Source organism: Carettochelys insculpta, chromosome 2 (assembly GCF_033958435.1).
Source record: "Carettochelys insculpta isolate YL-2023 chromosome 2, ASM3395843v1, whole genome shotgun sequence".
In the NCBI taxonomy this organism is placed as follows: domain Eukaryota; kingdom Metazoa; phylum Chordata; order Testudines; family Carettochelyidae; genus Carettochelys; species Carettochelys insculpta.
In genome coordinates, this window is record NC_134138.1 from 28,442,668 (window position 1) to 28,470,379 (window position 27,712).

Genomic DNA, 27,712 nt, shown 5'->3' on the forward strand with positions numbered 1-27,712 from the left:
TCTTTCATAGCAGAGGGGTACTGATTGCCTTTGCTACCTGAATGACAGAAGCCCCCACTGTAGATTTGCCCACTCCAAACTGATTGCCCACTGATCAGTAGCTGTCTGACATTGCAAGCTTTCACAGAGCAGTTGCTGCATGCTTCTGAACTGTTTGAGCAGCTCTCATTTTGGTATTGCAGCGCTTCAGGGTGGGGTAAAGCTATTCACAAAGTTCCATGAGAGTGGCCTTATGCATCCAGGGCTGGGTATACACTCACCCACAACTTTGAAGGGGGCATGGTAATCAGGGCCACGGGAGATTACTAATGAAGTGCTTAGGTGAATATGCAGCACTTCATTAAGCTAATGTTCCCCTGTGGTAACTCTGAAGCATCAAACTTCGAAGTGCTGGCATGCATGTAGCCACAGGCACTTCCAAGTGCCTGTGCTACTTCGAAGTCCCCTTGCTCCTCAAAATTTTGAGGAGAAAAGGGACTTCAAAGTAATGTGGGCAGCTACATGCAAGTCTGAAGCTTTGAAGTTGCCGCAGGGGGAGAATTTGCCTAATGAAATGCTGCATATTCACCACAGCACTTCATTAGAATCTCCCGTCACCCTGATTAACATGCCCCCTTCAAAGTTGGGGGCAAGCATAGACAAGTCCCAGATATTTTGAAGCTACTACTGATCCTCCCATACCTGCAGAACAATGTGGTTCCACCAATCTGAGCTTGTTTCATGGCACCAGAACCGTCACTTCACTGTGTACAAAGCACTGAGTGCAGCCACCATCTCTGCGTTTTTCCTCTCCAGTATCTCTCTTTCACACATGTCCATGTTCTCCTCGAAGTCTTTATTGCTCTCATGGCCACTTAGGCTCTGCGCATACCACAGTACAATGTGTGAGGTGCTTATAATATTTGCCACAACTGTTAGTAGCTGTAGAGGGGGGATCTGGGGGTAATGGTAGCTGATGGGAGGCAGAGGGGTGGGGAGGAGGGCCCTGGGGAGGTGAGGAGGTTGTCAGGCCATGGGGAGCTATGGGGACACATGGTGCCAGGGAGGTGCAAGAGGTAGTGGGATCGTTACCCCACATTCTCCATGCCCCACTGCCTTGTGGGTTATCCTGGGAAGGAGCAAGGCTAAGGGAGTAAACCCTGACAGAAACTCCGGAGGGGAGTCCTAAGGCGGTTCTGTGCCAACTTCTGGCACTGACCTGGCAACTCCTGCAGCTGAGCTGGTACCAGATGTAGAGGTTATCCTCTCCTTTGGACTACATCAGGAAAGTCGAGAGGGGAACACGTCTGGGCAGCCCAGGGTCCCCCAAAAAAAAAAAAACTGCCCAGGCTCACGCCTGGAGAGGTACTCCAGCATCGCTTAACAGCATTGAACCAACATATGGGAGGTGACAGATACCGGTTATAAGCTCTTGCTGGACTGGCGTAGAGAACGAGTACCAGGGGTTGCCTTCGACAGTGGGAGAGATCATTGCATCTCACTGGACAGTCACCGCCCGCCTCAAGCTGGGCAGCCCCCAGCCAAGTAGGGTACTGTCCTTCCACAGTTCAACTGCCTCACTGGGTGTGTGAGGCTTAAGGTTCCCAAACCTGACAAGTGACTGAAGTTTGAGCACCAGGCAAACCAATAAGAAAATCAACAAGAAAAGGAAACCATCAAAGTTTTAAGCTTGATTGCTGGAATGTGCGGACTGTGCTGACTGGTTTGACTGAAGATCTTCAGGACATCAGCGACAACCGAAAGACCGCGGTCATCAATGAGGAACTGAAGAGGCTACAAGTTGACATTGCTGCTCTGCAAGAGACATGACTTGCAGATTCAGGACCTCTAAAGGAAAAGGACTACACCTTTTTCTGGCAGGGTAAAGCCCCAGAAGAACCCAGGGAGCATGGTTTTGGCTTTGCCATCAGAACCACCTTTCTACAAATGGTGGAATTAGTCATGGGCGGATCAGAAAGACTCCTTCAGGTCATACTTCAAACTTGTGCCGGTCCTGTCCACCTGATCAGCGCTTACGCTCCAACCCTGTATGCCACACCAGAAGTAAAAGACAAGTTCTATGACATGCTAAGTGCTGCCATAATGCAAATACCTGCTCACGAGCAACTGTACATTCTGGGTGAGTTCAATACGAGAGTTGGAGCCGATCGTGACTCGTGGCCTTCCTGCTTAGGTCACTTCGGTGTGGGAAAAATGAATGAAAACGGACACTGTCTTCTCGAACTTTGCACGTATCACAATCTGTGTATCACAAACACATTTTTCCAAACCAAGCCACAGCAGAGAGTGTCATGGAGACACCCATGCTAGACTGGCATCAACTAGATGTGGTCTTCACTAGACGTGATAAACTTGAAAATGTCCTTCTGACACACAGCTATCATAGTGCCGACTGTGATACAAATCACTCGCTAGTTTGCTCCAAACTCAAGGTGAGACCCAAGAGGCTGTACCACTCTAAACCAACTGGAAGGCCTCGCATTGATGCCAGAAAGACAGCAAACTCAGAGAGAGCCGAAAAGTTCAGAGTGACCCTCGAACAGAATCTGCGTAGCAGCCCTGGGGGTGCCGATGTGACATCCAGATGGCAGCATCTGAGGGATACAATTTACAACACGGTCTTGACGGTGTTTGGAAGAAGAGCTAGAAACACAAATGACTGGTTCAACGCTAACTCCAATGAGATGATTCCAGCCATTGAAAAGAAGCGTGCTGCACTCCTGGAGTACAAACGCTCACCGAGCCAGAGTACCCTGCAAGCACTCAGAGCAGCCAGTAAAACAGTACAGCAGACAGCCAGGCGCTGTGCCAACAACTACTGGCTCGAGCTGTGCAGCAGCATCCAGACCAGTGCTGACTCTGGTAATCTCAGGGGAACATATAAGGGCATCAAGAAGGCATTAGGACCCACCTAGAACAAGATGGCACCTCTGAAATCCAAATCTGGTGACGTCATCACTGACAAAGCCAAAGAGATGGAGCGCTGGGTCAAGCACTACTCTGAGCTGCACTCACGCGAGAACATTGTGGTTGATACAGCCCTCGATGCCGTCGAGCTCCTACCACTAATGGACAAACTGGATCAGGAACCAACTGTGGACGAACTGAAGAAAGCCGTCAACAGCATTGCAGTAGGAAAGGCCCCAGGCCAGGATGGTATACCACCAGAGGTAATCAAGTGTGCCACGGACACCCTCCTGGAACCCCTACATGAGCTACTGTGCCTGTGCTGGAGAGAGGGAGAGGTTCCACAGGATATGCGTGACGCTAACATTATAACCTTGTACAAGAACAAAGGAGACAGAAGCGACTGCAACAATTACCGTGGAATCTCCCTCCTAAGCATCACTGGTAAACTGTTCGCTCGCGTCATCCTCGGCAGACTCCAGAAGATTGCTGACAGGGTGTATCCCAAATCACAGTGCAGATTCTGCACAGAGAGATCTACCATTGATATGGTCTTCTCTCTGAGAGAGCTGCAGGAGAAATGCAGGGAGCAGAGGAAGCCACTCTATATTGCCTTCATCGACCTGACCAAGGCCTTCGACTTGGTCAGCAGGGATGGACTGTTCAAACTGCTCCACAAGATAGGCAGTCCACCACGGTTACTCAAGATGATCCAGTCTTTCCACGAAGACATGAGAGGAACCATCCAATATGACGGCACATTATCGGATGTTTTCAGAATCAGGAGCTGCGTCAAACAAGGATGCGTGCTTGCTCCGACATTGTTCGGGATCTTCTTCGCACTCCTCCTGAAGCACGCCTTTGGATCTTCAACAGAGGGCATCTTTTTGCACACAAGATCTGATGGGAAACTGTTTAATCTTGCAAGGCTGAAAGCTAAATCTAAGGTGCCGGAAGTCCTCATCAGAGATATGCTGCTCGCAGAAGACGCTGCCATAGTGTCACACACGGAATACGAGCTTCAGAAACTGTTGGATCAGTTCTCCAAAGCATGCAAGGACTTTGGGCTTTCCATCAGCCTAAAGAAGACAAACGTACTTGGTCAGGACATTGCTGAACCTCCATCAATCAGAACTGACAACTATACGTTAGAGGTCGTCCATGAGTTCGTTTACCTCGGGTCCACTATCACTGACACCCTGTCATTGGAGACTGAGCTAAATAGGAGGATCAGAAAAGCAGCCACAACTCTGTCCAGACTCAGCAAGAGAGTGTGGAATGACATCAAGTTGTATACCCACATCAAAATGCAAGTCTACAGAGCCTGCATCCTCAGCACCCTCCTTTTCGGCAGCAAGTCTTGGACCCTGTATGCCCGCCAGGAAAAGAGGCTGAACGTCTTCCACTTGAGCTGCCTCAGGCGCATCCTTGGAATATCGTGGAAGGACAGAGTGACCAACACCGCTGTCCTTGAGCAAGCTGGAATCCCAACCATGCACACCCTCCTCAGGCAGCGGCGGCTCTGCTGGCTTGGCCACGTCCACAGGATGAATGATGGAAGGATCCCAAAAGACATCCTGTATGGCGAGCTAGCCTCTGGCAAAAGACCTCCCGGACGCCCCCAATAGCGCTACAAAGATGTTTGCAAGAGGGACCTCAGGGAGGCAGACATCGAGCCAGACAGCTGGGAGGAGCTGGCAGACGATCGCAGCAGATGGAGGCAGGAACTACACAAGGGCCTTCAGAAGGGTGAGATGAGGATCAGACAGCTAGCAGAGGAGATGCGAGCCACAGAAAGCACAGTAAGGACCTGCCAGACACCCATTACACATGCAACAGATGCAGCAAGGACTGTCACTATCATGTGGGCCTTCACAGTCAAAGTGGACGCTGCAAATAATGATCCCAAATGGAACTCTGAAGGGCGCGATCCATAGTCTATGTAGACTGAAGGATGCCTACTACTACTACTACTACTACTACTAGTAGTAGCTGTATGTAACACTGTGTGCAATGGGCATGAAAAAAGGGCACAAAAAACCTTTCTGGTACTGCTTTCCAAAACGAGGGGGAAGAGACAAATGCCCTATGGGATTCAGACAACACACTCCCAGAACGACCTGTGGCACATTTTTGTCCCATCACACACTGGCACAGAACCCCACAATGCAATGGGGCTGCAGGAACTGCGGGATAGGTACCCACAGTGCACTGCTGACAAAGTCAAACCCAGCAAGACGAATGGGGACATACTTCATCGACTTTATTTACCAACATGGACATGTGCCTTCAATGTCACAAAACGGGGTGCTGGAAAATTGACCTTGACAAATTTGACCTAATCTCCTAGTGCGCACACACCCTCCTGAAGATACCCGCCAAACTGCCAGCTCGTGCGGGGGTGGGCGTTAGGGACATACAGGGCAGCCTGCACGCCAACCAGGCCTTGTTAGCCACTTCCTGCACCTAAAGGGGAAAAGCGGGTGGCAGGAAGAGCACAGCCCCTCCCCCCGGCAAGGGGGCCAGTGAGACGAGAGACGCGCGTGGCCCCCCCACTTCCGCACAGTCCAACGCCCGCTCCGCCGAGAATCGGATCCGGTATTAACGCGTGAATCAGAACGCCGCGAGGTTCCAAGTCGCGCACGCGCGTTTGACGCCCTCCCCCGGCCGTAGGTCGGGCTCACTTTCACCCCTGCTCAGGCACTGCCGCAGCGAGGAGTTTCATCTCCCGCGCGACATGTCATGTGACTCACCCTCCCTTTCGCGGTCCCGCCCAGAGGCGGCGGGAGGGTGGCACTTTGGATTAGCGCGCGCTGAGAGCCGTTTGTCTGGCTCCCGCCCGCGGGAGCGGGGAGCGCGGCAGCATGCGGAGCCGCCAGGAGGTGGATGCCACCCTGCAGATTGCGAAGCTGACTCCGGCGGAGCTGCTGCAGCCCGTGCAGTGCCTCAGCTTCAGCCCGAGGGCCAGCGCCGCCGAGTGCTGTCTGCTGCAGTTGGAGCCAGGCCTTTGCGCCCAGCTGGAGGCGGGGCACAGGTGCGGGAGGAGGCGGGGCGATGGCGCCCTCTGGCGGTTGGGCCTGGGGAGAGAGGAGGCGGGACGTCGCCTGGCGGGCGGAGTGGTGGCGAGGGTGCCGTTACAGCGGGTTTGTACGATTTGTCCAGTGGCGCCCGCTGCACCACGTGGCAGGGCGAGGGCAGTGAGTGACTCATGGGGACTCTGATAGTGGGGTTGGGGCTGTTCAGACGGCGCTCACCCCACCAGAGCCGGCCTGGCTTGGCCGGGAGCACAGGTTTGCTTATTCTTGGTCTCTGCCAGACTGGACGAGACAGCCCTCCCCCACCTCCATTTCCCGCCCTGCCTATTTAGTCCTGGCTCCAGCCCTGGCCCACTCCAGAGGCTGCAGAAGCAGGCGTTAAGCAACCGGTCGTGGCGGGGTTGAGCCCCCTCCCCAGGAAGGGCTCGTCCACACTCCAAATGGTGACTACGGCTGTGTCTACACTGTTCCTTTCAGCACCAAACTTTACTTGGGCAGAAATATGAGGGAAAATATCCTCCTGAGTGTGAAAAGTAAAAAAGTGCCTGTATGGACAGCACTTTATCACCAGGACCTTTGCTTCCAGTGATAAAGCTACCTCTTCTGGATTGGGGTGGGTTTTTAATTGCCTGTCAAGTCCTCCCCTGGCATTACTTTTTTGTTTTTTTTGTCATGACAGTGCTGTGAACGTAGTCCGATTTAAGTCCTGAAGCATGAGGATTTATGACCCTTTCCAAACTTTTTTCCATTGACTGTATATGTGTATGTTGTTGCTCTCAAATATCCTGTGATGACATTGCTGCACCACACAAAACGTTCATTTTACCACTCAGCCATAGCTCATGTGAGCAGCACTTCGGAAGCAGTGGCACAGGGTATAGTAATGCTCAGTTACCACTCTGATGGATGTTGTATGAGAACCTGGACTGAAAAGAGTACAGAAAAACTGGGTTGGTTTAGTCTAGAGAGGAGAAGAGTGGGTGAATGAAGTGTGACACATCTTAAAAATGTTGTTGAAGAGCAGGGTACTTGGTTTTCCTTAGACATTGAGTATGGCATGAGCTGTAATGGGTTTATATTGCAGAAAGAGACTTAGGCTGGATATCAGGATGAAAACTACTAACTAAGGCTAGTTATCTACTGGAACAAATTACCTAGGAAGTTGATGGAATTTGTCATTGTTGGTGTTTAATAACAGGTTAGACAAAGGGCTGGCCAGGATGTTGTAATCTAGAATAATACTTAATCCTGTCCCCATGCAGGTAATTGGATAGACCAATGGTTTTCAAATAGAAGTATGTGTACTCTTGGGTTGTGTAGAGGCTTCAGCCTATATTCCATCCAGTAGACAAATGTTCTCAAATCTGGGGTTAAAACTCCGAAGGGAGATACCATGAAACCTACTGGTTACTGGGGCAAATTACAACAAAATAGTCACTTATTTATGCAATTCATGAAACTTTCAGTAACAACCTATATGTATTAAATTTTTAAAATATCCAACTTTGTATACAAAGCAAATATTTACAATATACAGCACAATTAATTAAAACATGGGTCTCAGCTTCTAAACCTGCGGTGTCCGATATGTTCAGTACTGGCCGCATGTGGCAAATAGGACACTGCACTGTGGTGAATGCATGCATACCTAACTGATAAGAAATAATATTGCTTCAAATTTGTCACACATGCCCAAGACAATTAGCACAGGTGCTTATTCAAGCGAGGTAGCCCACCAGCCAGTGGGGAACCCCTGTGTGCACTGACACCACTCCTGCTGAAAGGGAGCACTGGAGGTCATGGCAAGGATGGGGGTTAGTATCATACCCTCTAATATGTGGGGGCAGTGCTGCTGTTTGCACACTACTTGCAGGGAACAGCTGGAGCTGCACCACTCCCAGCTGCGCTGGGGTAGCGGGGAGGTTGTTACAGGCTACACGATGTTCAAAGCATTCCTATAATTAGTCTTTCTTTTCTGCAATGAGTCATGTTGCTGTATATGTGTCTGTGATTGTTACATCATCTCATAGTTTTGTGCAAATTCAAAGGACAGAATGTATTTATTTTTCTAATATTAGTTAATACATTTTTGTATAATGTAGTGAATATGGAAAGATGACAACCACAAGTGTGGTGAGCTTTGAATTCCTATTGGACACTGCTTTTCTAAACAATCATACCTAGTTCTTTTGAGCTCAGTAGAACTACAGTAGAGCCATGACTTACACGACTTCGGCTTGTGCAATTCTTGGAATTATGCGAATCAAAATCAACAAGCCCTGCTGCACCCCCACCGCCTACTGCTGCACCCATCACTTTCCTGGCTCCCCTGAGTGGCAGGCAGGCAGGAGCCAGGTGCAGCAGTGCCCCTTCGTTTCCCAGGTCCCTGCAGCTTGGGAGAGCCAGGAAACTGACCAGCACTGCTACACTGGTCTGTGTCCTGGCTCCCACCAGTGGTGGGTAGCCAGGAGCCAGGTGCAGCAGCACCAATGAGTTTCCAGGGTCCCTGCAGATTGGGGTACCTGGGAAAGTGACCTCCCTCATGGGAGCAGGGAGCCAGGCACAGCCAGGGCCTGGAGACCCAAGGGTGGGAGGGCCCCTCCCCTGACCAGGTCCTGACTTACGCAAAATTTGACTTATGCATGATTGCCCGGGAACGCAACCTACACGTGAGTCATGAGTCTAATATATTCACAAAGTACATCTGTGTGAAGGTCATTTGTTTTTCTGGTTCTAGGTGGTGTGTTTTTTTTTTGTTGAAACCATGGAATGTATTCTGGTTTTAAGGACGACAAATGACTCTGGATCATGGAACCCTGAGAGAAGAGTGTTAATAGTTTGGGGGTTCTGAGTGGGGGGGTGGGACTTGAAAATCCCTGCATTTGACTATGGTTGTCCTGTAAGGCAGAAGTCTAGGAAAATGTTAAAAATCATTTTAAGTAGAAGTTTTTTGTTGTGCCATTACCCAGGTAGCTGAATTAGGCTGGGAGCTGTTGGGACTTCAGTGCAATTTTGTCATATATATCAGCTTGAAGGATCAAGATTTAAAAGTTAGAATGTGTGTGGAATGAGCAAGAGGTGTGGGAATGCAGAAGAGGTAACAGTAAACAGTAGTATGGTAACACTAACTGCGCATAGCTTCTAGATGTGATATTCCAACTGGTAGCAGTAATCGTAGTAGCTACAAACTGCTGCCTGGTTAGCAATATTTCTAATTTATGTGAAATGTTATGTCACCTGTGGGTAAAGATAAGTATTCCTTTGTTGTTTTTGCATTTAAAACCAAGAATTTTATTAATATATTTATTTATTTATTTATTTGCAGCTTAGTGATCCGTGGTGAAAAAGATGAGCAAGCTGTGCTGTGCAGTAAAGATAAAACCTATGATATGAAAATAGCAGATACTTCTAATATGTTGCTGTTTATCCCTAACTGCAAAACTCCAGAACAGTTGCTTGCAGATCAAGCACCATGTAATATCATTCATACCCAGGTATATTTATTTTATTTCCTTATCGTCTATTCTTCGCATTAGTTTTTACAGCTGAGGTGCACAGTATCCTACAATTGAAAATTATTAGAGTTGGTATATTAATATAAAATGCACCTATAATGGCTCCAGTTATAGTTTGTTCAACAGATCCAATCATAAAGTCTGTTTTGGGTGGAGCGGTAATTATTCATGGTGCTTAGTAACTTGAAAGAACACACATTATTTCCTTCATTCAAGTGAGCTGTCTTAAAAATAAGACATGAAGGGTAAATTTACACATTTACTTTAGTAGAGTGCTGTTCAAATGTCATACCCTGAAAGGCAAATTGCACTACATTTTTTTAGTTCTGCAGCCTTAAAAAAACCCTACAAAGACGACTCTTTTATCCTAACTGTTGCGTCTGGCAAGATTCAGTGGGGTGGAGGACTTTAGACTTGTGATTTTAAAGAATTCATTGTTTTTTGATCTTTGAAGCAAATGTAATCAAATTTTCCTAAAAATGAGGAGGAAAATATTATCATTTGCTCTGTAATTTTGTGCAGTGGGTATAATGACATCATTAAGGAGGAGTCATCTTCCTTGTCTGGTCGTAGAACAATCAGACCATAATTTATTCCACAAAGTCTGCAGTTCTTCTAATAGGAAAAAGTCCATGCAAAAAAAAGTAGATTAACAAGAAAATAAGAGCTCTTTCACTCTTGCTGTATTCTGTAATGATTTTAGTGTTCCACTGTGAAGTTATGTGCACCAAGATAACTGCCTGTCAGATGATTTTTGGGGATATTTTTATTTGGGATCTTTCCTAATACCCTTCCAGACATAATTGTAGTGCATGGTTATATTGCTCAGATTGCAAACTCTTTGTGGGAGGTACTTTCTTTTTGTTATGGGTAGATCATGCTGTACACGATGGGACTGTGCCTGTAAGTGTTACCACAATACAAATAAAATACATTAACTTTCTTCTGGAAATAGTAATGATAGGTTCATGTATCAGTACAAAGACATGATCATTCAGGAGCAAGCACTCCTTTTTAAAGGGGTCGAGTGTTCTGCTGTGTTTGTTAGGGTGAGCAACTAGCACTGGCTATGAATGTGATCATGTGTTAGCATGTTTTTCTACCACTAAATGACCAGGTATATCTTCTTGTCTGAGAGATTGGAGAAAATATGAAAAGCAACTCAGAAAAAAGACCTAAATGTTGTAGTTATTCTGCCTGTGTAATTGTCTTTGCATGTGAAAAGAACTGAGGTCATAAACTAATACTTAAATTATATGTTTTTCAGTATGTCACCAAATAATAAAGGCAAAAGCTATTTTTAAATAAATCTAAGCTTCCCAAAACAGAATTTGGACACAGTACTTTGTATGTGGGCTGCTTTCCTGAATAGTAGCATAGTATTTTTTTAATTGGCAATCTAGTCAATAGTTAAAAGGATAATTTAAAAAGACTTAAAATCAAATGTGATAGAAGATTTTTAAATCCAGACTTTTTACAATACATTAGAAAACATGACCTTTTCTGCTTAGCAGAAATTTTCATCCAGGGAGAGGGACCAAGTCTGAGAGCAAAACCACCATATGAACGTGGAAACTGCCATTTTGTGATCACACCTTTCTGATTTCTGGCCTCCAACAGCAGAGCATTACTAAGGCCTTCTATCATTTTTGCAATAGGATGTTTGGGAGACTCCCAAAGCATACTTCATCGGAACACCTTGGGATCCTCTGAAGGTCCTAATGGTGAATTTAGGAGATTGAAGGCCTTGCATCTATTATAGTGCTGCTTCCTGTTATCCCAATGTGCTAGATTAGGGAAAGAAAACAGTTCTTCATCTGGTTGTCCCACTCAGCTTCTGTCATGTCTTGTCTGTGTATTGATATTTTGGGGAAGAGAGACAACCCCTTGGCGCCAAACCTGCCGTCCTGTTGTTGGTAAATCTTTCTCAGGGTGTAAGGAAAAGAAGTGTGCAGTATTTTGAACAATGATCTGTAGGGGTCCACTGAGTGCATGCGCCTGGCTTTCTTAGCTGTGTAACGAACATCCTTCTTTCCCAAGATGCACATTTACATTTAATAAAGTGCTGATTCATAGCTCCTTTCCTCATCCATTGTGTACTAAAATGCCCATTAAGTACAAGTTCAAGGAGAGAGGAAATAATTGGGAACAGGAAAGCAGGAACATAAAATGATGGCTTGTGGAAAGAAGTAAGACTGAGGAATTAAGATGAAAAGAGCACATATTTGAATGGGTGAAATTGACAAGATTTTAAACTATTTGGCCATTAGCAGGTATGCTGATTTTTCTTTTTTTTTTTTTGGGTCATGTAGGCAATGTGTATGCTTTTATTACTGAATTACAGTCTTTTAATTCTTATTATTAATATAGGATTTAGGGATGAGATTATTTCTGCTTACTCTGTAGAAAGGAGAGACAAACTAAAAATCTTTTTTAACGTGGCCTCTGAAAAACTCATTGTTCATTATTCTTTGCACTTTAATTTATTTTTGTAGATTGCGGGTTTCTCCAACAATTACTGGGAATTAAGGAGATGTCGACCTAAACTGAAGAAACTGAGGAAACTTCTAATGGAAAATACTTATGAAGGGCCGGAGCGGGAGAGAGAGAAATCTCTGACTAATTCAAAGGTAAGCATGTTACCTTTGAATCACTTTTCTTTTCTACTTGGCAAAAGCCTTAAAAAACTATATTCTTAACTAGAAAAAATATCTTTCTCCCATTTTTATTTAAGTGTGCAATATTTTGCTTTTGTTCCCAGTCCTGCTCTGAGCAGCTTTTTCTCTCTGCTTGAGACAGCCTGGCATGGTAACCTAGTTGAAAATTGCTAAGTGTCATTGGTTGCAGTGAGTAGTCTATTTGCTTGATAGTAAACAGAAAAAAAGGAAGGGTGGTGGAAAGAAAGGACTCTTTGCCTTTTGTGTAGGCTAGAGGATGGTAAGAAGAATTGCTGTTCTGTTCTGCAGATGGAAGAGTTCTGCACAAAACCAGCAAAATACTACCAGAAGTTGGAGAAGAATAACTGACATTTTGAAATCTTAAGGATTGATTATATTACTCGCCCAAATGTCACATACACTATTGGGTATAGTAGCTTTTTCCACACTCAAACTACGTGATGAGTCGCACGTAAAAGGCAGTCAAGGAAGCGAAGTAGAATTATATGAGAAGAGAAGAATAGCAAGGATGGAAGTGGAGAGGGAAAGGATTAAGGTTAATCCCAAGGCAAATGCAAATGCAGATCTGTCCTGCTAGAGACCATGGGGTTTTTTTGGTATTAACAGATAAGTTCTGCCATCAGAATTTGTAGATTTCTAAATGTATTTTAGAGGGGTGTAGAATTTGATTATGAGATGAAACTTCTGAATTGTGGGGGAATGAAAAGCAAATGTGTACCTTTGTTTTGATGCCTCCTTGAGCTAGTCTGACTTCTGGAGGTAGCCTTATATCAATGGTATGTGGCAGTGAGATGTTCTTTAATGAGAGAGAATTTTATTTAAAAAAGTGTTTGGAGAAATGGGTTTAAATTGCAGGAAAATACTGCTTTGCAAATTTGAGCTTGTATGGTGACCTTAACACTTCACCTCTGCAAAACTCAAGCCTTCACAGTGTTCTTCATCCTTTTTCAAATCTAATTAATGCTTCTTTGTCATACTTATATATGGTAACCTTTACTTCAGTTTAGTTTTAACAAGGGCTGAAGGTAACCCATTTTTTTCCTTCTTGTACGCTGCAGTATACAACAGAAGATTTGCTAGATCGTATTCAAGCAAGCGAGGAAGAAATACTACATCATTTGCAAGTTGTAAATGCCTGTAAAATTGAAGGTATTTGCCCCTCTGGGATATATATTCTTTTGTAGCTTAACACATGGGGTCAGCTTAGTGAGGAATGCATGTGGTTTCTGCAGGACTTTCTGTTGCCTTCTCCCCAAATATCTAGTATCTTCCAGTGTTTTGTGTGGGAGTCAAAGGAGTTACTTGTATCAGAGGGGGGTAGCCTTGTTAGTCTGTATCTGCAAAAACAACAAAAAGTCCTGTGGCATGTTATAGACTAACATATTTTGGAGCATAAGCTTTCGTGGGCAAAGACCTGCTTCTTGAAGAGTTACTTGCTTTATTTTATTTTAAACAGTCACTGCATGAAAGGAGAGTGGACAGGTGCAGGCATGCGTCGTGGGTTGAGCGAACCAGCTATCATTGTTCTCAGATGCTTGCATAATGTGGATAATAAAACATTAAACATTCTTATTGACTACATGTCTGTTAAGTAGTATAATATCCCTCTAGTAACTGTGCAGTAGCTGATTTACATAGAAAAGTAACTAGGTGTTTTTGTCTCTTTGAAAATTTTAACCACATTGGTCTGTTTTGTGTCCTCCGAATATTCTTGTTTTTCTTCTGGTAAATGTTATATAAATGACCTTTTAAGAGCTTGGTGTTCTGTTTGTGACATGAAAGGGACCTTAGACTCAAGTGTGAAAATCCTGAAATGTGTTTTCAGAGAAGCAGAATTACAAAGTATTATTACATATTTCTTCTGTTTGGTAGGATATTGGAGGGTTCTGGAATTTGATTATGAGATGAAACTTCTGAATCATGTGACTCAGCTAATAGACTCTGAATCTTGGTCTTTTAGCAAAGTTCCTTTAAGTATCTGTCTTCAAGAACTTGGATTACTGGAACCCAAGTAAGTTTTTTGTTTCTTTGAAGTGTTTAAATCACTAGAAAACAAATTACTGTTACCTGTATTAATCATCAATAGTATTTGCACTTACCAGAGAGTAGTCCCATATAACTATATTCAATTAACTGCTCAAGATTTCATACTCTTTAACATTTTAAAATATAAATCCATTGCACCTTCAAGGCTTAGTCGTGCTCTGAGATCAGGGTTGACCTGCACTGCTCCAGGGAAAGCTCTGGTGCACAATTTGGAACACATTTATTGCAATAACCTGCTAGGGAGAGAAACAGTGTACTTAGTCCCTACCCGCTCTAAATGCTTCTGGCCACCTTTGTTCTCCGGTATGTTGGTGGAACATAGCTAAGGGTTATACCTTCATTACAGGAATCTTTTGCCTCGTAGTGGAGCAGCCCTTTATTTAGGGAGTATGTAGACTGCAGTTGTGTCCCCTTCCTCTGCATTGTAGACAATGAAGACTTCTTAAACCCATTTTTCCTCCCACTCTTCTTGGTGCTCCAGATCATGGCATGACCCTGTGTAATTTTATATAGTAAAGGTGTAGCACATCAGGTCTTCCTTGGTTACTGTCGTATAACATAGGCTGGGATTATAAAAGATACTTCTCCAGTCTCTTAACAGAGAATACTGTTAAAATATTGTTAGCCGATGGCCAAGGATGTTTGGTGAGGTGCCAGCTATGCCCGTTTTATACCATCCGTGACTTTAACCGCTAGGACGCACTGTCCCTTCGCGGCGGGCAGCCCGGGCTAGGCTGACGGATGCCCCAAGGTCCTAAACACCCGTGACTTTAACTGCTAGAGCTCAGAGCCCCTTCGCAGTGGGCAGTCAACACTGACTGACAGGTGCCCCAATGGCAGCACTAAGAGCCTTTCCACACCCGTGACTTTAACTGCTAGAGCTCAGAGCCCCTTCGCAGTGGGCAGTCAGGATTGACTGACAGGCGCCCCAAGAGTTTGCCCCGTGGAGGCGGCACAACTCAACGCTAGGCTCTTAGTACTCTCACCTAATGGCCAGGCTTTATAGCCAAAACGGCTGAGGTTCTTTAATTGTGTTGGCTGCTTTACAGTAAACCAGAGAAACAAGTCAGGCTTATGCACAAACGGTTACCAAAATTTATTAAACTAGATTCTAATCATGTGGTTACAAAATTGCTAGTGCCTACTTATTTAAATGTATAGATGTTACACACACAAACAAGTTACAAAACTGAAGCCACGATCCCAAAGAAAGAAAAACAAAGTATAGAGCTCTATTTCAAAATATGTGTACACTAAAGATAGGAGATCAGGTGTGGGTGCTTCTTACCCTCCTTGCATCTCTCAATTCCAGCGGTGCCAAGCCAGGATCGGTCACTCAATTCCGCGGAAAGACGAATAAGGGACAAGGCTTATGGACCCTTTTAGCTGCAGAAGCCTTGGGAGGCTGTCACTTATCTGACCAGCAGATAGATAGTGAAAAGCACTCAAAAATCATGGTGCTGTAGGTCCCATACTTATACCTCTGTACTCCTTTATTCTCTTTCTCCTTTCTTATGCCAAATTGGGGCTGGTCTGTCTGGGCCACTCCAGCTCTCGCAAGAGTAGTTTACACTTGCAAGGGAGAGAAACAATACGTTTCAACTACTGGACATTCCTTTTATTAGGGTAAATATTTTCCCACCTAGGATGTTGGTGTGTGTGCATCACGTTATTTAGTAGGGGCTAAGAGCCATGTCTGTCACAGCTTCTCTGTCTGCTGTGAGCCTAATCGTTGTATATGTTCCCAGAGGCACATTGTAGCAGCACACCTGTGCTTCTCACAGCTTCAAAGGCTGTGCTGGAATTTATGTTAAGTGCCCTGTTGTTTTGGCTCCCTTGTGTTCCCAGCAATGCTGGTCTGAGAGGGGACTGGCTGTCTCGCTACAAATATACACTGACAACAGCTAAAGTGGTTTTCATTCTATTGTATTTGCTGCTAATACCCTTTACTTAACTGGGAAACTCCCTTCCACAGTGGCTTACCATTGAGGAAGCATGGCAAACAAACATGGTGGGTGCCTCTTGCATAATCATGGTGTATTAAGCACTGGTATTTCTGGTAATATAATGTTATAGTTGAATAAATAGTGATTATTTTAATAGTGTTAAAATATTTACAGGCCATTTAATTCAACCTACAGGGCTATTGAATTGGGTTTACTGAGTGAAACTTCTTACGTTTTTGTTAAATTTCATTTAGGAAAACCCCATGCTGTTATCTTGCTTTTATCCAAAATCTGTAGAGATATGCTATACTTTGATGCAACCAGTCCATAAAGTATCTTTTATTAATAGATTGTGCATAGCTGGCATGCTTTGTGCTACTCTGTTTGTGGTGCTTTTTGCTGGTGAAAAATTAGGGAGGACGAGTTTATCTTCCTTCCCTCTGCACATCTTTAAAGCAGATGAGAGCAGGCATTAGGGAAGGTCACCTGAAGTTGCTGGAGTAATAGGCTGAACCACAAAAAGGGAGGTCTTCAGAGATTCTGTCTTAACCTCCCTCACTTCATTTCAGCCTTTGTTCACCCCATTTCCTTTCAATTCCTGTTACATCCATGTCCCTCTTTCAGCTATCCCACCTCATTTTGTTCCTTTGCTCCCTAACCCTTGGGTCACTGTTACACATCCCATCCCATATTTGCTTTCCTGGTTTTACATTGCCTGCCCCTTTGAAACCACTGTTTCAGGGAACAAGGGATTGTTTTGTTTATCGGCTGTATCCTAACTAACTTTAAATGATACATTTTTTTCATGCTGTGTTCCTTTCCCATAAACTTGAAGTGCATAGAAGTAGATTTTAAAGTTTAACTTTTCTTTCAGAGAAATGATACAACATATTCTTTTAAGTTATGGAGCGAAATATACTGATGAAGGTAAGTTGCAACTAGGATGCATTTATTAATCTTATATATTAGGAAAATGAACGCAGTATTGCTGTCTTCAAATAATGGGTAGTTGTATAACAAAGGAGGGTTGAGAATTCACAAATGATATAAATGAAATAAAGTATAAGAGAGTAAGGGAGGCTGACACTGAGCTAAGAAATGTTTTGGCGGATTATCATGGAAATTGCCTTAACAGTTAGGTCTACTAAATAGTGGGATAGGAAAATTAGTGTCACTAGAAAAAAAAAAAAAAAAGATAAATTAGCCTGAGGATAAGCTAGTAGACCTTTCCAGCTTATAATTTCTGTGGTGCATTTAACTATATCGTACAGTTCTAAAGAATTTTTTTTTCTGATTTGAATTTTGGTGTCAAGACATTTGGAATTTAACTTGTCTAGCAAGGCATAGTGACACACACACACACAGGGCCAGAAGCCCAACATGACTGTTTGTTTGTTTGATTTCAGACTATAAGGTGGGATTGGAACCAGTGCTAGAAAAGAGCTATAGAAGGCACTCTACTTGATAAGATGAGACCAGAGAAGTGACAATACCTAATGTGAAGCGCTCCCCTAAGGGCTTTGGGAAGGGAGGTATAATGGCAGTGAGTGTTGGCATATCTCTAGACAAGGAGGATAGGAGCGGTTGATTGGTTTGAGCCCAAGGAAGTGGCCTGAAGTGTTGTGATAGGACCTGGGTGCAGGAGGACCTTGGGAAGGGAGAAAGTGAAGCAGGTAACTTGAAACCCAGGGGTTGTACATATTCATCTATTTTTATGACTTTCAACAGTTTCTTTCCAAGGTGCTGTGAGAGACTATCTCAGCTCCTTCACTACCTTACATAAGGGAGAAGACCAGGATGTGGATCTTGGGAAAGTGAAAGGACTACTGAAATGTTCAGCTCAGAGAGTTCAAATAGTTATCAGACTGTATGAACAATAGTGAAAAAGAGATGGGGGTGAAGTGAGGGGGTAAAAGGACTGTTTCACAGGTCTGTTGACAGTAGCCCTGTATAACAGGGCTAAAGTCTGTGGCCAAGAGAAAATTAAGGATGTACTTGTTTGAGTTGATTCTTGTTTATCTGGCAAGGAAGGGTACTTTAATTTAGCCAGAGGGGTAACTTGGGCACAAACTACCTGCTAGGAGCGGGAATTGCTGAGCAGAGGTGAAACCTGACACAGATATTTCCTGATACCAACATAGGTAAGAACCTGTGAAATATTATTTTTCCTTTGCAGATGAAGTTTATTTTGAAATGAATACAGATAAAATATGCACAGCTACAGCACAAATGCTCTTGCAAAATGCAGTTAAATTCAATCTGTCAGAGTTTCAAGAAGTATGGCAACAAAGTGTCCCTGAAGGGCTGGTGACAAGGCTGGATCAGCTCAAGGTAAAAACTAAACTAGTGGATTTGGTCTCACATATTTCTCTTAGTTTAATGTGGCTTCGTACAGCAATAAAATACTTTTTATTTCAACAGTATTTGCAGTTGAGAAGCTTCATGGTCCTGCACTAAAGCACTAATGAGGTGTATCCTGTAAAGTCAGACTGTCTAGAGCCTCGGTTTAGCACCACAACGCTGCTCTGTCTGCCTGCCTGAATCTGATACACACAGATATGGAGGAAAAAATTAAAGTGCAGGGTCAATTACTATATGTAGACAGAACTAGACGTCCAGCATACTGTAGAAAAGCCTTTAATGTTCAAACTATGCTGAAGCCCCTGTAAAAATCTTGAAGGCATCAGTGTGGCATAGCAAGTCTTAAACTTTGACATACTTTCCTTTCTTAAGGGATGTGAGAACTACCTCCTTCATGAGGGCAGGTATTGTGAAGGGCTCCATTTTGCTTTTAGCATTGTACAGTTTAGGAGGTAAAATATGGACTTCACTGACTATAATAGCACACATTGATAAGTCAAGAGGCAGGAGATTTGGTCATATTAGAACTTGTCATCCTGTTATCCCAATAGGGTTTGGCTCTATTGGATAGAAACTCCAGACCAGAGACTATCTTCTTGCTAAAAGTGGAAGACCTGCCTGAAGATAACCAGGAAAGGTTCAACAGGCTATTTGCCATTCGAGAGAAGTGGACAGAAGCTGATATTGCCCCATATATTCAGTAAGTAGTTCACTTAAGCATAAAAATGTTTTAAACTGCAGTAAGTGCATGAAGACATCTAAAATACTTGCTTGTATTATCAGCTACAGTTGCTGACAAGACTGTGAAGTGCTAGATTTTTCTTGCAAATTCTAGAGGAATAAAATACTTACATTGTAAACAAAAAAACAAGCAGTCCCCAGCACCTTAAAGACGAACAATTTATAAAGCAATGAGCTTTCATGAGTAAGACCCACTTCATCAGACTACTGCAGGTGCTAGAGGACTGCTTGTTTTTTGTGAAGCTGCAGACTAACACAGCTACCACTCTGAGACTACTGCCAATGTAGTCATTCTGAAACATGCTTTGTGGTGTGAACAGTGAAGGTGAAATTGTGGGCCCCCTGGAACTAAACTGAAGTTCTGTATTGACTGACTTCAGTGGAGCTAGAATTGTTCAGAGGGTAAAAATGGTCTCCCCTTAGATTTTTTTCCCCTCCCTTTATTAACCCCTTGTGACCCATCCACATGAATGGTCTTGAAATAAAGAACCTAATTGGAAATTATGTAACTCAACCTTTATTGCAGACTACAGAAGGTGAATTTAAAGTAGGTGTTGAACCACTCTGGAGAAAGGAGAGCCAAGTTAGTGGACAGGGAAGAGATCAGAAGAGCTTACCCAGGAAGCCTTTAAAATAAGGGAATATTGGAAGAAGACTAGCAGTAAATATTTGACTTTAGAGAGAGGGCTAAAAAAACCTCAAACTTTTCTGTATATATCGTCTCTCAATTTCATTTGAAGTCAGTATAATCAAACTTAAAATTCTGGAACCATACTCCCGTAGTACATCTCATGTTGCGTCCCTTCCGTTAGTCATTTGTGTTGCTCAGATTGACATAACACTCCCATGCTGTCAAGCTCTAAGTCTTGTTGGGCTAAATAATGTACAAGCACACACTTGGTTTGATTTGATCCTTGCCTTGGAACTTTGATCTAAATTCTGTTGCTCAGAATAAAATCTGAAGTAATTCTATTGATTCAGGCTTGCTGTAAACTTAACAGTGGGTCTTTCCCATGAAAGCTCATCATCTAATAAATAATACTGTTAGTCTTTAAGGTGCCTACAGCACTCCTTTCTTTGTTCAGTATAGCTATGTCAATCATGGATGTGGAAAAACCCACACTCTGACCATCACAGTTATGACAATAGCTTCACATGGATGCAGCTTTGTCAACAGAAGAGTGCTTTTGTTGACATAAGCAACATCATTCAAGGAGGTGGCGTATCTGCATTGACAGAAAACCCTGATGCAGGCGGAGTCTGCAGTAAGGGTGCTATACTGATACAAACTCTGCCATGAAGCCTCTACAAGCTCCCTGCCAGCCCCAAGCCTGGATGAAGGAGGAGGGTTGGTCAGATAAGCGTTGATGTGCTGACCACGAAACAACAATATGAATGAAATCTGATGCCAATACAACTACATGATAAAAGATGCCAGCTTGGACATTGCCCAGATAAACAAGGTCCACGATACCAATCGAGTGATCGGGGGTGGGTCAATAAGTTGGCTACTGAAAGAAAATTCGAACTAATACATATGCTAGTAATTGGAACGTGGAACGTTCGAACATTGTGGGCAACAGGAAAATTAGAGCTGCTTCGGAAGGAGACGGAGAGATACTGATGTGATATACTTGGACTGGCAGAGATGCATTGGATGACATTGGGAGAAATGTGTGGTTGCAAAGTCATTTGGTCAGGAAACAAAACAAAGTATGAAACGAGTCGGAGTCCTTCTTAGCAAAAGAGCTAAAGGAGCATTATTAGGATACAATCTGGTGAGTGCAGGAATGATGGTAGTGAGATTCGAAGCAAAACTGTTCAGCATCTCAGTCGTTCAGGTGTATGCACCCATGTCAGACAGTATGGGGGAAGAGATTATAAAATAGCCCAAAGACTTGACAAAGAGGGTGGAGGAGATACCAAAGAAAGATGTGTTGATCGGAGGAGATTGGAATGCAAAGGTTGGAACAGATGAGGAAGGTTGGGAGAGTGTTATGGGAAGGTTTGGATATGGAGAAAGAAATAAACCAGGTGAGAAACTGTTAGTTTGCTATGGGGCATGAGATAGTGATCTGCAACACGAGATTCCAACAGAAGGGCTGTAGGAATTGGTCAAAAGACGGGAGGTCCAAGAACATGATAGATAAGATTTTGATACGAAGAATGCGGGTAACATCAGTACAGCAGTGCCAAACTTTCCAAGGAGTGGATATAGACTCGGACCACAGTCTAGTGATTGCAAACATCAAGATAAAACTCGAAAGAAAGTTTAAGATACAGTTTAAGAAAAGAAGAGATGTGTCAAGGCTAGGTGAGGAAGAAACAAGGAATGCATACAGAGCACTGCTCGAAGAGAAGATTAAGAATATCACCACAGAGAAAGACCTAGATAGAGTCACAGGGATAGCCACAGCGATAGACGAGACAATTGAGTAGACTGTTCCGGAAGAAGAAAAAAATCAAAAAAGTGGATTACTCTTGAACCAACTTCAGTGTCTCCTGAGAAGAGAGCACTGAAGATCAGAAGAGATGTTTCCAAGGTGGTGGAACAGCAATATAGGGTGATATGCAGTGAGGTAAGGAAAGCAGCCAGAAAGGATAAGGAGAAATGGTTAAAGGAGCAGTGTAAAGATACAGAAAGGTAGTGTGGTGAATGTTAGGCCAGGGAGGTATATAAAACAATTAGGAATATTAATAGAAAATGGCAACTGAAGCAAATGGCGATCAAAGATGAGAACGAAGAAGTGCTCATGAACAGGGAGAAGATTGTGCAGCAATGGACGAGATATTGCACCGATCTATACAAAGCACAATTGGACATAAGAACATAAGAATGGCCATACTGGGTCAGACCAAAGGTCCATCCAGCCCAGCATCCCATTTGCCGATGGTGGCCAATGCCAGGTGCCCCAGAGAAGGAGAACAGAAGACAATGATCAAGTGATTTATCTCCTGCCATCCATCTCCTGCCCTTGTTCTGAAGGCTAGGGCACCATACTTTATCCCTGGCTAATAGCCATTTATGGACCTAACCTGCAAAAATTTATCAAGCTCTTTTTTAAACCCTAATAGAGTCCTGGCCTTCACAGCCTCCTCGGGCAAGGAGTTCCACAGGTTGACTGTGCGCTGTGTGAAGAAAAATTTCCTTTTATTAGTTTTGAACCTACTACCCATCAATTTCATTTGGTGTCCCCTAGTTCTTGTATTATGGGAAAAGGTAAATAATTTTTCTATATTCACTTTCTCCACACCATTCATGATTTTATATACCTCTATCATATCGCCCCTCAATCGCCTCTTTTCCAAACTGAAAAGTCCCAGTCTCTCTAGCCTCTCCCCATATGGGACCCGTTCCAAGCCCCTAATCATCTTAGTCGCCCTTTTCTGAACCTTTTCTAATGCCAATATATCTTTTTTGAGGTGAGGAGACCACATCTGCACGCAGTACTCAAGATGTGGGTGTACCATAGTTTTATATAGGGGAAGTATGATATCTTTTGTCTTATTATCGATCCCTTTTTTAATAATTCCTAACATCCTATTTGCCTTACTAACTGCCGCTGCACACTGCGTGGATGTCTTCAGAGAACTATCCACTATAACTCCAAGATCCCTTTCCTGAGCTGTCATAGCTAAATTTGACCCCATCATGTAGTACGTGTAATTTGGGTTATTTTTTCCAACATGCATTACCTTACACTTACCCACATTAAATTTCATTTGCCATTTTGCTGCCCAATCACTCAGTTTGCTGAGATCTTTTTGTAGTTCTTCACAATCTGTTTTGGTTTTGACTGTCCTGAACAACTTGGTGTCATCTGCAAACTTTACCACCTCACTGCTTACCTCATTTTCTAGGTCATTGATGAACAAGTTGAACAGGATCGGTCCCAGGACTGACCCCTGGGGAACACCACTAGTTACCCTCCTCCATTGTGAAAATTTACCATTTATTCCCACCCTTTGTTTTCTGTCTTTTAACCAATTCCCGATCCATGAAAGGATCTTTCCTCCTATCCCATCACCACCTAATTTACATAAAAGCCTTTGGTGTGGGACTGTGTCAAAGGCTTTCTGGAAATCTAGGTATATTATGTCCACTGGGTGCCCCTTGTCCGCATGTTTATTAACCCTTTCAAAGAATTCTAATAGATTAGACACGACTTCCCTCTGCAGAAACCATGCTGACTTTTGCCCAACAATTAGTGCTCTTCTACGTGCCTTGCAATTTTATTCTTTACTAGTGTTTCTACTAATTTGCCTGGTACTGATGTTAAACTTATCGGTCTATAATTGCCAGGGTCTCCTCTAGAGCCTTTTTTAAATATTGGCGTTATATTGACCGTCTTCCAGTCATTTGGTACCAAAGTGGATTTAAAGGATAGGTTACAAACCACTGTTAATAACTCCGCAATTTCACATTTGAGTTCTTTCAGAACCCTTGGGTGAATACCGTCTGGTCCTGGAGACTTGTTACTATTCAGCTTATCAATTAACTCCAAAACCTCCTCTAATGTCACTTCAATCTGAGTGAGTTCCTCAGATTTGTCACTTAAAAAGGCTGGCTCAGATTTAGGAACCTCTGTAACATCCTCAGCCGTGAAGACTGAAGCAAAGAAATCATTTAATCGCTCCGCAATGGCACTGTCTTCCTTGATCGCTCCTTTTATATCTTTATCGTCCAAGGGCCCCACTGCTTTTTTAGCAGGCTTCCTGCTTCTAATGTATTTAAAAAACATTTTACTATCGTTTTTTGAATTTTTGGCTAGCTGTTCCTCAAAATCTTTTTTGGCTTTTCTTACTACATTATGACACTTAATTTGGGAGTGTTTGTGTTCCTTTCTATTTTCCTCACTAGGATTTGATTTCCACTTTTTAAAAGCTGCCCTTTTCTCTCTCACTGCCTTTTTAACATGGCTGTTTAGCCATGGTGGTTCTTTGTTAGGTCTCTTACTGTGTTTTTTTATTTGGGGGTATACATTTAAGTTGGGCCTCTAGTATGGTGTCTTTAAACAGTTTCCATGCAGCTTCCAGGGATTTTAGTTTAATTACTCTACCTTTTAGTTTCTGTTTAACTAGCTTCCTCATTTTAGTGTAATTCCCCTTTTTGAAATTAAATGCCAGAGACTTGAGTGTCTCAGAGAGACCGACTGAAGAACAAAGAGATCTCCACTGAGCATCGAGAGCGAGATAGATATTTTGAAGGAGGAAGTAGAAAAAGCAGTGTAATGACTAAAGAACAAGAGCCCTAGACATAAGATCATGGGAGAGGTGATCAAATATGGTGGAGAAAGCATGATTCAGGAAATACACGGACTATGTAATATAGCATGGAAACAAAGGAAGGCATCTAAGGAATGGACAAGATCCGTGCTAGTGACAATACACAAAGTACATTGGAATGTAGGAACTACAGAACGATTGCCCTATCAAGTCATCTAGGCAAGGTGCTGATGATGATACTAATGGAAAGACTAAGATCGTAGATAGAAGAACAGATGGCAGATGAGCAAGCAAGGTTCAGAAAAGTTAGAAGTACCATGCAGCAAATATTAGCACTAAGACTCATGGCGGAGAAAGCTTGACAAAAGGACAGGAACATATACACTTACTTTGTTGATGTTCAAAAGGCATTTGACAGGATAGGTCAGAAAGTGACTTGGGTGGTGTTGCAGTTGTACGGAGTGTATAGCAGACTGATACGGTTGTTGAAGAATATCAATGACAGTGCGGAGGCAGCAGTGAGAACATGTAGGGAGTTGGGAAGTTTGTTTAAAACAAATAGAGGAAGAAGACAAGGAGATCCAGTATCGCCAAGTATCTTCATCACGCATCTGGAGAGAACGATGACAAAGATCAAGGAAGAGGGAGAAGGGATATCTGTGCACAGGAAAAGAATTAACAACTTGAAGTTCACAGATGATATAGTTATCATTGAGGAAGATGAGGAGCAGCTAGCAAAAACGGTCCAGGTGCTAAATGAAGAAAGGAAGCAGTACAGACTGATTGTGAACATTGATAAAACAAAAAAAACAATGGTATTTGGAAATAAGAAGGAAGGTCAGTGTAGATGGTATTTAACTACAAAGTGTAGAGAAGTTCGCATATCTGGGGAGCAACATAACATATGATCTAGACTGTAAGAAGGGAAATAGCAATTAGAATAGCGAAAGCAAGAGCAAGTTTGAAGGCAATGGATAAGATCTGAAAAGGAAAGCAGGTAACTTAGGAATGAAGCTGAGCATCTTGGAAACATATGTATTCAGCAGCATGTTGTACAGATATGAGACATGGATGATAATGAAAGATTTGAAAAAAGAGTAGTATTGGCATTCGAAAGTTGTTGTTTTAGAAAGATTCTGAGACAAGGATGGATGCAGGTGGTCACCAGTGAGGAATTATATAGAAAGATAAAGCTGAAAGAGAACCTGCTGCAGAAGGTTATAAAACAGAAACAACAACTATTTGGGCATATTTGCAGAATGAATGACGAACAAAAAATCAAGATGTCGGTATTTGGCATAATGGACGGCTCAAATAGAAGAGGCAGACCCCACAGAGAATGGGTGGATTGGCGCAGAGCTAGTCTACAGAAACTAAGCCACTCCACACTGGACGGGGGGAAGATGTAAAGGAATAGTGGGAGAGGCATTGGACACCAACGGCCGCTAAGCCCATGGTTATTGATGCTGATATAGCTGTGATAGCACAAGGTTCGTAGTATAAGTAGCTATACAGATATAGTGGACAACAGAATTAGGTTTTTGTCTATTTTTCATGTAAGCTATTCAAGGTAAGAACTATCTTGGTATTTTGTAAAGCATGTAGTGTGCTTCTGAGTGTTACCTTGGCATAGCATTTATGTCTGAATTTTAGTTGATTGAAAGCTATTAGTGTGTCTGCCAAGATGTTAAATATTATACCCAGGCTGATTTGCTACATTAGGAAAACTGGTTATTAGCATTGTAGTGAATACTGAAATAGTTTGTGCTGCTAACCTTTCTTTAATGTTACTGAAGTTTACCACTTTTTTCTTTGCAGAGACTTATGTGCAGAGAAGCAGACTGTAGCTACGCTTCTGACCAAATATGCTCGTTCTTCCATGCAGAATGGTGTCAGAGTTTATAACTCTAGAAGACCCATCTCCTAACAAGAAAACCCTATTTAATAATCAAGAATGCATCAAGGAATAACTGGTGTTTGGTCATCCCAGAATTATCTGTAGTTACGTAGAGATATGAAAAAATATGAAATGTCACAGTCTTGGAAGAACTGTCTGCTAAAAATTAAGTGCATTATTATATACCAAAAAGTGTAAGTCTTCATTATTTTAGATCTTTGTGAAAATAATTATTCTTCTACCAAAATGTAAACACATTACTAGAATCTAGTTTTCACTTAACCAGGAAGATGTACAAATTTGTTTTCATTGAACTGAAATTTGCAATTGTCTTGAAATTCAAGAAGCAAAATAAACTCAGTACCCTTAATTTACTTGCCTTTTCTGTTTGTGCAAAATATTTCCCTATACTTTTTATATAAATAAGTCTGCTAAGAGGCTAGGACAGTCCAATAAAATGATTACAGAGAAGACTATTGTTTCTTCCTGTTGATGTTCAAAAGCAGTGTACTTCAAGTGACAGCACTGAATATAGTATTTCAAAAGCAAAGGGGATTTTTTTTTTTTGGGCTATAAAAACTGAACTGTCAGAGCATTCTAGTTAACAAGCAACACCAGGGTTTTGAGCTCCAAATGTTTAAATGAGAAGCTGGCCTTCTAGATGAACTACTCATTTCCATTGTGGATTACAGGTCAGGACTGTGGAAGGTGTTTGTTGTCCTGGTTCATTACTTTAAATTGGGATAATGTCAAACATAACTGAGGCACTTAGTGTTCTGGTTTCTTGACAATGTTATACTAGTGGCAAAATAGCTTGAGATACATAGTACTAACCCTTCTGTAAAATTCAGGTCAAGAGGATGCCTCAGATTACTCAACGATATGGACTGTGCAGCTTTTTCCATTACTGGCTCCTCTGCACCACAGAAATTTTGTCAAACTACAATATATCTGCTTTTGCAGAAGGCTTATTTTAAAAAAGTGGTAAATTGAACTGTTTGTACTGCATACCTAGAATGTAAACCCGAGAAAACCACCTGCAACACTTCCACCTAAATGTAAATATCTTTTAAATGTATAGCTGTGAAGGATGTACTCTTTGTAATATTGATAAATTCTGTAAAGACATAACTGGATTTCCATTTGTCATTTCACTGTGTGCACCCTCATTTGCTATATGACAGCCATGCAAATCTGTGTTAATTGGAAATATTATTGAACTACTTTAGGTGGCATGATGGTTAATATGCCAAAGGCGGGAGGGAAAGATACATGAAAGGTTGTAACCTGTTTAGGAAGGACAGATAGGGGAGAAAAGGAGGAGGAGTTGCGCTCTATGTGAAGGAGCAGTATGATTGCT

At 42.8% G+C, this 27,712-nt stretch overlaps 1 protein-coding gene across 1 annotated transcript; it reads left to right on the forward strand.

Annotated features, from left to right (window-relative positions):
- The first annotated feature begins 5,518 nt into the window (after nucleotides 1-5,518).
- On the forward strand, nucleotides 5,519-27,450 carry DSCC1 (DNA replication and sister chromatid cohesion 1). The gene is made up of 9 exons (XM_074985627.1): nucleotides 5,519-5,941; nucleotides 9,268-9,436; nucleotides 11,953-12,087; nucleotides 13,194-13,284; nucleotides 14,008-14,146; nucleotides 17,002-17,054; nucleotides 18,304-18,458; nucleotides 19,040-19,188; nucleotides 26,274-27,450. The coding sequence occupies exons 1-9, from the start codon at nucleotides 5,772-5,774 to the stop codon at nucleotides 26,380-26,382; spliced, it is 1,170 nt and encodes a 389-aa protein (XP_074841728.1). The 5' UTR covers nucleotides 5,519-5,771; the 3' UTR covers nucleotides 26,383-27,450.
- The last annotated feature ends 262 nt before the right edge of the window (nucleotides 27,451-27,712 follow it).